This window comes from Globicephala melas, chromosome 9 (assembly GCF_963455315.2).
Source record: "Globicephala melas chromosome 9, mGloMel1.2, whole genome shotgun sequence".
In the NCBI taxonomy this organism is placed as follows: domain Eukaryota; kingdom Metazoa; phylum Chordata; class Mammalia; order Artiodactyla; family Delphinidae; genus Globicephala; species Globicephala melas.
In genome coordinates, this window is record NC_083322.1 from 60,750,067 (window position 1) to 60,762,355 (window position 12,289).

General features: G+C 34.7%; 1 protein-coding gene across 14 annotated transcripts in view; it reads left to right on the plus strand.

Annotated features, from left to right (window-relative positions):
- MIOS (meiosis regulator for oocyte development) overlaps positions 1–12,289 on the plus strand; it is a 50,767-nt gene extending 38,478 nt beyond the window's left edge. For 6 of the 14 annotated variants that reach the window (XR_009565096.2, XR_009565089.2, XR_009565099.2 and 3 more), the window contains 3 exons: positions 931–1,060; positions 2,216–9,026; positions 10,299–12,289. Coding sequence is in view for 1 of the 14 variants with exons in the window: in XM_030857212.3 (XP_030713072.2) it covers positions 931–1,060; positions 2,216–2,312 (227 nt within the window). In the remaining 13 variants the exon portion in view is untranslated. Of the gene's footprint in view, positions 1–930; positions 1,061–2,215; positions 9,739–10,298 lie in introns of those variants that run through there. The other 8 variants (XR_009565090.2, XR_009565088.2, XR_009565094.2 and 5 more) reach the window with 8 other exon arrangements.

The window sequence follows — 12,289 nt, forward strand, 5'->3', positions numbered from 1 at the left end:
TCATTACTGTCCTAAATTGTGTGTTAGTTTAGTCTCTTGCTTGTCTGTATAGTTTTTTTTACACGTTTACTGTCGTCTGTGTTTTAAATTCTATGTAAATGAGTCATACACATATGTCCTTCAACAAGCCTTTTTTGCTCAACATTGGAGTTGGGGTTTTTTCTTCTTTTTTTTAGTTTCAATTATGCTGATTAATGTAGTGGTCATTTATTCCTTTTTTTAATTACTGCTTTGTATTCCATTTATGACTACACAAATTTTTCTATTCTACTATTGATGGACACTTGGTTTCCAGATTTTTACTGTTATGAACAGTGCTGCTATGAACATTCCTACATATGTCTCCTTTTACCATACACAGAAGTTTCTCCAGTGCATTTTCCTAGAAGTAGAATTGCTAAATCATACTATTTGGTAATGTTTTACTTAGGATTTTATGTCTGTTCAGGAGGAAAATTGGCCTATAATCTTTCTCATATTGGCTTTGTCTGATTTTGTTAGCAAAGCTGTACCCACCTCATGAAGTGCATTGGGAAATTGCCCCTATTTTCCTATTCTTTGGAAAAGTTTGTGTAGATGAAAATTCCCTGTTCTTTCAGTGTTTGGTAGAACTCACCTGTAAACTGGACTTGGTATTTTCTTTATGGGAAGTTTTTTAAACTACTGATTGTTTCTCTAAAATTGTTCATTCAGATTGCTTCTAAGTGGGTTTGATAATTTCTATTTTTCCATTTATTATTGACTATTAAAAATATAAGGAAACTGGTTATTTGGTATATTTTTCAATCTAAACTAGATTCTAGCATTAAAATTGCTGTTTCAGTATGATATGTGATTTGTATTTTGACATAATATTAGAAATACCTTTTAAGAAACTTTGAATAAAGTATTATGATATAGTTAATGAAGATCACTGTCTTTAACCCATAGGAGGCTCCAAATCAGATGAAAAAGTAGACTTGAGCAAAGACAAAAAATTAGCTCAGTTTAACAACTGGTTTACATGGTGTCACAATTGCAGACACGGTGGGCATGCTGGACACATGCTTAGTTGGTTCAGGTAATCAGCACATTCCTTCTTCTTTTAATTAATTAATTCTTTTAGCTGCATTGGGTCTCGTTGCTGTGCGCGGGCTTTCTCTAGTTGCAGCGAGCGGGAGCTACTCTTCGTTGCAGTGCAGGGGCTTCTCATTGCAGTGGCTTCTCTTGTTGCGGTGCGCAGGCTCTAGGGCGTGAAGGCTTCAGTAGTTGTGGCACGTGGGCTCAGTAGTTGTGGCTCGCGAGCTCAAGAGCGCAGGCTCAGTAGTTGTGGTGCACGGCTTAGTTGCTCCGCGGCATGTGGGATCTTCCCGGATCAGGGCTCAAACCTGTGTCCCCTGCATTGGCAGGTGGATTCTTAACCCCTGCGCCACCAGGGAGGTCCCCATTCTTTCTTTAATAGGCTTGGAGTTAGAGGAGATAAAGCAAATGACCTTTTAAATAGTTCAGATTTATACAGCCAAAGGATGAATTTCTTTTATACTGTCACTTAAGTTAACAAAGGTGGTGTGAACATTTCTATCACTAGCCTATGTAATCTTAAACTATAAAATTAATACTTGTGTAAGAAATTGTTTAAATATTATGTATGGGTTAAATATTTGAAAAGCATTATTTAACTTTACTTGAGGAAAGGATATATTTGCAGTTTTTTATGACTGACCGAATATCCTATCATATATAATATATAGTATGTAACTGGATTCAATGATAGAATACATGTCAAACTCCTATATTAGTTATCTCATAAATAAGTTTGTTATGTAGTAAGTATGCACTTCATACAGTGGAGACTCAAGACCATATTTAACTTTTACTTTGAGTAGTATCAGTGGCCCTGTACTCTTCAGTGCTATAACTTTTACACCCAGTTTGTCACATTGGTTTTAATTTAAACTCTGAGCACATCCCTGTCACATTCATAACTGTAAATGAGATAGCTTATTATATATTTAGAAAGTAATGCTGTTCATTTTTCAGTAACTTGCTCCCCATCTTCAGGCTAGCACTCATTTCTAGTTTAATGCTTTTAATGCTTTTTGTCTTTGGGTTTTAATTCCTGTAATTTTCAAATGACATTTGAAAAATTGCATTATAGATATCGATAGGTATATAGATAAATGTATGTATGTATGTGTAATTTAGATGTTTAACTGTGACTTGACCTATTTTTCAGGGATCATGCCGAGTGTCCTGTGTCTGCATGCACGTGTAAATGTATGCAGTTGGATACAACAGGGAATCTGGTACCTGCAGAGACTGTCCAGCCATAAAATGTTATCCCCTAAAGAGGAACCTTCAAGTGTGGAGCTTTCTGATAGATGTCCTTCATAGCTCAGAAACATACCTCAGAACAAGTCACTCATGACTTTCCTGTAATGGGAAAATAAATCATTCTATCAAATCACCAATTTGATGTTTGAGTGATTTTGATGTACTTCACAGAGACAAATGCTGCTGAAATGAACAGAGTGTGGGCATGAATTCTGTTCAGTAGGTTGGAAAAGTTCATTTTGGAAAGAACTTTTTAGGGTTTTGTTGAAATTATGAACACTGTGCAAACAGAGTTTCTGGAGTGACCAAGAACAGACCTTGGAACCATACTTTTTATGTTGCAATTGGTTATCTTTCAGTAAAATCTGTACACTTTTAAAATAGAATAATATGCCCAATTCAGTGATTCAGACCGTAGTTTAAGCTTACTCATGCTTAGATTCCTTCCAGATTAAATTTAAATTGTGGATTTTTACTTTTAGAATTAGAAAGCCCCCTACCCTACACTGGAGAATTATTTATCAAGGTATGATTGATATATATTTTTTTAAGGAGTCTCTTCTCTCATACACTTTCATTTTAAGATAAGAAATCTTTTGGCACAGACATTTATTGTCTTCCAAAGAAAAGTCAAAATTAAGAATGTATCTTACAACTTTTTCTCTTCTGAGGAGAAAAATATGCACCATTTCAAGGAAACGTATAAAATTTTCCTTTTCAATCTTTTGCTTTCCAATGTCCTTATTTGTCTTCAAAGATTTCTGTCCTTGTTAATTTATCATCTTATGCTCATCATCTGGAAGCATTTGGCTGAATACAAAGTGTATACAAGTCTATATGTGACCAACCATTCAGCATAATCTACGTCACTATGTCCTACTGTCGGATTTCCTCTTGCAGAATATCCTGTTTTTTCTAAGGTAGACTTTGAGATGTTGGGGAAACCAGAGTCACTTTGGAGATAATTTCACCTTTAATGTAAGTTTCTTAAAGTAAGTATATTTGGGCCAATTTAGGGACTTTATTTTCAAATTTTATTTTTTCCCTTTTCACAGCTAGATAGTTGGAAGAGAAATACAAAGGATTTGTAGCATCATCTGACATATGCAGAGGACTGAACTGAATTTCATAGTTGAAGTTGTACTTATAGAAAAATAAAAAGCCTAAAAATTATCTTACAGATTTTGAAGAAAGAAATATCTTAAACAAGAATTTTAGAAGCTTTCACGTTAGCAGTTTTACCTGGTGAAACTAAGATCTGTTAGATTAATTTGAGGTATGACTTAAATCCTGAACAAAGGTGGATTAAATTTATTTTTTACTTTGAGATCTATTACAAAAGTCTCTTTTCTAGGAAAACATTGCATATCTACTCTAAACATCTCATCTAGATGACAATCTTTTGTTTAAAAGAAAGAACTGGGAATAGTTACAATCTTTTTTTTTTTTTTTAAACAAAGATTGTTATTAAGGGGACTTTTTCCAGTCTTCTAAGTAAATCTTACTGATTTCATTTTACTAAAACATAACCTTTACCTTTAAAGTTGCTTCAGTTGAAGTGTTTCTTTCAAATTTGCTCTGTCCAAAATATGAAAAGTCAGCTTTAGTGTCAAACTGTTATATACATTTTCATTTCTCCTTAGCTAAAGTAAGGTAAATTTTTGAATTGATGTTTAGAATAGGGTTATATCTAAAATACTTACAATTTTTGGAAGTACAATATAAGACATAAGCATAAAGTCTATTATATAATCTGCTTGTAATCACAGGATGACATTTTTAAGAATAACTTTATGCCTGTGTCAGCCTTCTAATATTTTCTGTGAAACCCAAATATTCATATAAGATGTCTATTATGCTTGTTTTGCATTTTATTGTATGTGGAACATGAAAATAGACTAATTTTTTCATTTTTATTACTTGGTCACTAATATTTGGGTTTATAAACTCAACAAGATATTTTACCTAAACATGTTCAATAGAAGTGTTTAATAAAAATGTTTTATTATTTTTTTAAATTGAATAAAAATGGATTGAAGTCAACATGTCTAATCTAGAAATTATCTATGACCACTCTGCAAATAATCCAATAAAATAATAAAATAGTAGTTATTTTGATGGCAAATTTGATTCTTAGTCTTAGAAGTAACTTTTTTGTAGACTCTGTTTTTCAGCTTTCCAGAATGGTTATTATTCATTAAAATGGTATATTTAAAAAGTATCTTTCCATTGTCAGTGCTACACCCAGTAAGTATTAGAGTGAGAAACAAATAGTCCTGCATTTAATTGCATGGCTGGATGTAATTTCAGTCACTTATTTGACTGCAGATATTCAAAGTATGGGTTTTGAAATTTAAATTATAATCCTAGTCCCAGTATCTTGGCCAATTGGCTTGACCTTTTTGAGCTTCAATTTCCTAATATGTTAAAAGGTATAGAAATTCCTACCTCATAGGGTGATTGGGCGTGTTAGGTGATGAAATAAACATGAAGTGTTATATCCGTCGCATAATGCTCTGTAAAAGGTAGTGCTTAACAGTCATTGTTACCTAATCTTTATTGGTTACTCATGTGTCAGCACTTTTTAATTGAATATGGTATAATTTAAACAAAGTATGCACATTTGTCTCAGTAGTGAAAATTTCCCAAATCTGGATAAATTATGGCATTTTCTTTTGAGATAGAACTTAGCTACTTTTGTTTATCCTGTATTTAGAATATTACTTTCTGCTGTATGAAGAAGTCCTCTGAACAACCACCTAGGATTTTAATGTGATACAAGAGTGAACCCAGGGATGAAAATTAAAATTTTGGTAAATCTGGACAGTTGACCAGTAACCATTGAAAACTTGAACTTTTCATATCTATATTCAACTCTTAAGTCCTGGCCTTCATAGGAGAAAATATCCAGTATTTTCCCAGTAAAATCCTTCCTTTTCTGCCATTCTGTTACACTTGATGTTCATTTAAGTAAAAATGTTGGGGGGATGGTGATAATAAAAAAGGAAGTACACTGTGAGGTTTGTTCTCGTTCGGGATAGCTGTAGTTAAGACAAGTGGGCACTAAGTAGTTGTACACGTCTAACATCTGCTCAGAGGTGTCAGAGAGAGGGGAGAGGCATTTTAGGTGTTAGTTCAACATCCTTGTATAGAGGGCCTGTGACCCCCATGGCCATGGCAGAGATGGGGCTAGCTGGACAACTGCTCATCTAGCCACTACTCTCCCATTACATCATCTGCCTATTCTTCCCTCCTCGAAAATTTTGTAGGTTTCTTTACTGATTATAGAAAGCACTTTATGAAAATATTAATCTTTATAAAGTATTAATTTTTTACTAGAGTATATAGACAGAAGGAAAGTTCCCGAAATGTTTTTAAAAGATAGCGTAATCCAGGTATCAGATTAACATAGATTGCCAAAACAAAGAACTGATTTCATTTAGGAATATTCATGATAAATTCATAAGTAAAGTCAATATCTAATCCAACAGTATATTACTGAGAACAGTAGTTACTGTTGATGCTTATTATTTGCCAGGTACCATGCACATTATCCTGTTTAATCCTCACTGTAGCCCTGTGAGGCAGATACACTATTACTGCTCCCATTCTATACATGCTGCAATTAAGGCATAGGGACATTAGGTCACTTGTCCTAGGCTATACAGCTAATAAATAGCAGAGCCAACTTAGACTCCAGTAGTCTGACTTCCCAATCTGTACTTTTAATTACTGTTTTATACTTCCACATCCTACTTTATGGACTGTGTATAGGAGAATAATTCACTATGACAATTGAGGGTTTATTATATTTAGTATTAATACACCAAAAGAGAAAAAAACATGTCAGTGGCTCTTTGGATGTAAAAAGCAGTTGATAAAATCCAAAAATTGATTCCTGATTTGTTCTTTAGATTTAGTTTTTATCATGAAAAGGAAATGTTTTTCCTTCATTTTTTTCCCCTTCTATTTTACTGTCTGTCTCAAACAGCCAGCATCAACGCAGTGGGGAAATAATAGGAATAAAACAAGGATCAAGTGGTTACCATTGGTTCTGCACGTAGCAGTGCAGAAGAGGAAAGTGGAGGGAGGCACACCCTTGCTTCTCTTCCAAGTCTTTAAAGTTTGGTATGGCAAAAATACCATGAAGAGTTAAAAGGCAAGCAAACTGGTAAGCTACAACATGCATACAAATTTAATACCCTTAATTCACAAAGAACGTTCTGAAACCCATAAGGAAAAGACACAACCAATGGATAATATTGATCAAGGACTTGTACAGCCAAAATAAAATGGCCAACAAACATAAATAAATGTTAAATTGGTAATAAAGTAATGCTGATTAAAATGACAGCAGGATACTGTTCACTTGCCTGTGTAAATTAAAAGGAATAATATGTATTTTCATGGATATGGGAAAGGAACATTCTCAAATAACAACTTGTGAGAGTGTTATTAGTACAAGTGTTCCTGAGGACAGTGAGTAATATGTATCAAAAGCCTTAAAAAGCTTCATACCCTTTGACATAGTATATTGGAAATATTTTCTGAGGGATTAATTGGATAAGTACACAAAGGTGTATGTTTCTATGAAATGGTTATCACAGTATTTTTTATAATAACTTGGAAGCCTAAATGTTCAATAATAAGAGTAAAGAAATTGTCACATACATACAATGGAATACTAACTATTCAAATAGTATGGGTATTTTTATTGACAAAGGACGATTCATGATATATTTATAAATGGAGGGAAAGGCAAGTTATAGGATAGTATATATAGAATATATTTGTATGGAACACTATTGGAGAATATAAAATTTTAACAGTGGCCATTTTTCAAGAATAGAATTTTTTTTTAATTTATTTATTTATTTATGGCTGTGTTGGGTCTTCGTTTCTGTGCGAGGGCTTTCTCTAGTTGCGGCAAGTGGGGGCCACTCTTAATCGCGGTGCGCGGGCCTCTCACTATCACGGCCTCTCTTGTTGCGGAGCACAGGCTCCAGACGCGCAGGCTCAGTAATTGTGGCTCACGGGCCTAGTTGCTCCACGGCATGTAGGATCTTCCCAGACCAGGGCTCGAACCCGTGTCCCCTGCATTGGCAGGCAGATTCTCAACCACTGTGCCACCAGGGAAGCCCAAGAATAGAATTTTAAGTGGCATTTTTCTTATCTGCATCTTCTAGTTTTTCTACAATAATGATGAATGTATAAATAAATGAATATGCATATCACACACACGTTAGTGGCTTTTATAAAAGTTACCCATGACCTGTTATCTTGTTCTTACCATAATGAACAATCAAATAATTATGAGGTGAAGAAACTTGCTATAAGGTATTATGAAAATTATTACTGAGATTTAATTATTTGGAAAGCATTTTTCTAGATTTCATATTCTACAGTAATATATAAGAATAATAAACAGATGTGGTTCTTTCTCTTAATTGTCTCTTTTGTCATATTTGGAAACAGTGCATTTTGTTCTCCATTTAACACATTGGGAAATGGATCTATAAAATAGTTCTGATATTCCTGAGGTAGTATTACATAATTAATGACTTTGTTTCAATCTTCTCTTTCCTAGATGTTCCTCAGGATATTTTCTGACTCCTCTGTTTTGGCTCTGCGCCTGTGGCAGGACACCTGTCCTCTGTGTTTAGAATTTAGTTAATTATTGTCCAATGCAGTGTAGAGTGCATTTTACTCAACTCATTTCCAATAATTTAACAAGCTACTTATGTTTAAGTGATGAATTCTGAACATGCCTGCATGTCCATGCTTCCATCAAAGAACCAAGCATTAGCGTGCCTACATGCGCCAGACATTTAAGGTTATGATTTCAAAGGATTGATGGCACCATCTTTACCTTGGAGGAGCTGTAATATCTAATGGAAGAGGTAGACATGAGCATTGTTTTCAGATTCAAATTCACTCAGATTAATATTTATAATTGCTGGAAAGAGTATCATTATAGCATCTTGTCTCTTTCTGCAGCCAAAAAAAAAGTCAGTTTATTTTATTTAATTTTCTAATTTTGGACTTTCAAAAATTATTTTCTAATTAGAAATAATTTGAGGAAGTAGAGGTTGCCCATTACATTTTTCAGACGTGTAATTTTCTAACAACATTGTAAAGCAACTGTACTCCAATAAAAATTAATTAAAAAAATGTAATTTTCTTACTGATCTACTGTTAATAATACAATGTTTTGAAAGGCTTTGCTAAGAAGGTAACTTTAGGATTAAAGGATAATTTATGTAATGTCAGAAATAGCAGCAATAATAGTAATTCAGTGCATACAATCCTTTCACCATTCAGTTTATGAAAAGCATGTTGCCTTAATTTCATAACTGGAAATTAAGATATAGGAATCTAATTAGTTGGGCTCTTAAAATATAAAGACGAGTAGTCTGGAAGAGCATTTGAAGGGATTAATGTATCATAAACTTCAAACAGGCATTTTCGTAAGAAATCATGCAAATGATTTGATCTTACATCTTTTAACTTAAAGAATATTAACTCCACTTATATGTATACATACGTATGTACATGGGGAGGGAGGGTGAGCCAGGGTGTGGGGGACGTGTATGCAAGAAAGCCTGGAGTTTGAAAGAGCAAATGTCAAAATTCATGTTTGTCCACATTTTATTATATTGCAGCCATATACTTTGCTGGTGACAGTTCAAGAAGTTGCCACTGCCAGACATGTGGTAGGTAAAACGAAATATCCTTTTTAGCATCCAGTAATCTGATAGCTGATTATAGTAAAAATTTGAATGGCACAAAGTTCCTGTGCTACATATATCAGTTATGTCAAAGAAAAAGTACTTTCCCCAGTAATTTGGAAATTTGTATTATTCATTAAGCAGGTATACTTAATATTTGTACAACTATGTGTGTGTGGCTTTATGGCACATAAATGTTCTCCAAATAGATGAAGATGTATAATTTATGGAGCAAAATACTCAGCAGCTTGATAAATGTGGGGAAGTTAATACGTTTTCTCATCTTAAATCTGACTTCCTTCCATTCCTCAAAAATAGAATGTAGGATCAGTTGTGACTCTTAGGACGAATGCACCAGTTTTTAAAGATAGATTTCTGAAATACATTAAATTCTTTCTGGAAAAGTGAGTGTAACTCTAAGTGAATGGTAAGATACGGCTGGCTTCCAGAAGAGAATACTCCTCCAGTCCAGGAACATTATTTTCCACTGGAAGCATTAAACAAATTGGAGGGCTTCCCTGGTGGCGCAGTGGTTGGGAGTCCGCCTGCCGATGCGGGGGATGTGGGTTCGTGCCCCAGTCCGGGAGGATCCCGCGTGCCGCGGAGCGGCTGGGCCCGTGGGCCATGGCCGCTGGGCCTGCGCGTCCAGAGCCTGTGCTCCGTGACGGGAGAGGCCACAACGGTGAGAGGCCCACGTACCGCAACGAAAAAAAAAAAAAATTGGAGATAAGCTGGGGCAGATTCTCAAGGTCATTTCTTTTGGTAACATTGTTCACCTAATTTGGTGAACAAAAATTTTTTAAGTATTTCATTAAATTCTGTTATCTCTACAGAAAATGTATGAATTATAGAATATATCTGTTCCTTCTAGGGATCTGAGAAATTAAAAATGTATATTGTCCTCGCTGCTGATAAAACATATCCTATGGGGGGAAAATGAACCAAAAAGTTATTCAGTACCTTTCCTGGTTTGCCTCTTTTGCTTCTCAGTTCTTTAAGAGTTCACTCCCAATATGTGGAATTCTACTGATTTCTAAATAACTTCAAATATCTTATGTTAAGTTTTGAGGAATATATATTTTCTCAAGCACAGACATCTGAGCAGAATGAGAATGGATTCTCATAGAACAAAATTGCCAAGCGTACGTGACGGAACTGTAGGGAAAAAGAGCATAATTGTAATTTTCAGAGAAGCTTAAAAATAGCTCTACCTTTATTATGCACGAGGCCTGACATTGATATTTCTCATTTTGACAGCATTCACCTACAGTACCCCATCAGCAACTGAACACTTTCATCTCTGGGGATAAATGATTAATGAGTTGTCTATCATTTCCACTACCTTTTGTACCAAGTTGGTAGAGGCTTCAGTTGATCATATTGCAGCCATCAGCATCATTACTGAAATTGATTCTGCCATGGGAGGGTTATGCTAGGACAATAGATTAGCATTTAAATAAACGAACTAATTTATGGCATTAAAAATTACATAAAATAATCCCTCTGAGTCACTCTGTCGCACCTGGTAAGGTTGTTTTGTTTTGTTTTTGCTGATTAGCTACCATCATAAAACCTTAGGTTGAGGAAAGAAGGATGGAAGGCATAGAAGTTGAGTTGTTCTTGTTTTGAGTACAACCCTCTAAGATTTCCAAACTTCCCACTCTCTTTATTAATCACTGTCATGTATATGAAATACACTTATGAAATTACACAACTTGCATGCAATGATGAACAGTAAACTTGCAAAATCATTGCCTTTAGAGAAAAAGTAAAGGGGTAAACACATTTTTGAAAGGCCAGAATTAGTCCAGAAAGGAAAGTAGTTGGAGGATTGAGATTGACAAATGATACTCAGATACAGTGAAATGAAACTTTTCTAATTTTTCAGCAAGCAGATGTGAGAATGAGGAGATAAGAACATCACAATTTAGATGTCTTGGTGATGTGGGCTGCATTTCTAAAACAGATGGTGGAGAATGAGGGTCTGCATAGGCCTAGAAAAAAGTGATAGGTTGTAGTTTTGGTAAAGTGTTATACTCAAGGAAAATAACTGGAACTTAGAACTTCTATTTTAGCATCTCTTTCTGCTCCTGGGATAACTGCCTGAGAGTTGTCAATATTACTGAACTTAAACTTCCCCTCAGTTACTTTTGTGTTCCAGCATATGACTCTTTTGTCCATTCCTCTTATATTTTCCCATTTTTTCCTGTCTGCTCTCTTCTGAATTTCATGAGACCAACTGTTTAATCTACTTCTGAATTAAGACAACTACCTGAAATTATATTGGTCAAAGTGCATGTGCATTTTCTTCAGAGCTGAGACTGGTTGTACAGTGAAATGGAGCCATCATAGGTTTTTCTCAATCCAGCTGCTTCTGCCCTATATTGATTAAGATTCTTTCCAGATTCTAGTAGTGAGGCTGTGGGTGATGGCATTGTTAGTTTTCATCTTTTTTCTGGTATGTGTATATTTTAAGAAGCTAGAAGAGGCGGCTTTGAGTACTGCTAAGTAGAGGACATGTTTACCCAACAGTGATATAAATAACTGAGACTTGTATTCTGGAAAGTGGGCAGAATATGATTTCAGTAAGAGGGAACATTGTTGTGATATGGGAAAAACCAAACCAGACCAAACCAAACAAAACATGGGAATGCGAATTCTACAAGTGGCCCAGTAACAAACTTCCTTTATATGTTAAAATTCCCCAATGACAAATGACTCTTTTCAGTCACAGTGAGATGAACAGGTTAGGCTAAGATGTGCTCGATCTGGAGATGAGCGAGTGACTATGCCCTTCTTTACCCTCGACACAAGTCGCTAATCAATTACGCTCTTTTTCTCAGAACCTTTTTCCGCATTGTATTGGAGGCAGCAACTACCAGCTAGTCAGCATTCACCTGTTTGCCATTTTTAGCCCTAAAATTTGGTATGCCCTGACCATTTTTTACTAAAATGCGTGGGGATTAAAACTCTAACAATTCATGATTTTAAGTATTTCATGAGTCATTTTTGTCTGTATACTGAGTCTGTCTAAGTAGAAATTACCTATTTCCAAGTTGTAATATATGGTATATATAATTGTAGTATATTGTTACAATTATATATATAATACATAAATATAATACATTGTATATAAATAATATTGTATAAATGTTGTACAGTGTTTGTTATACAATATTATTTTGCGATGTATATTGTAATATGTTGTAATATATTCAAGCCTTATTTGAATAAAACTCTTATTTGCA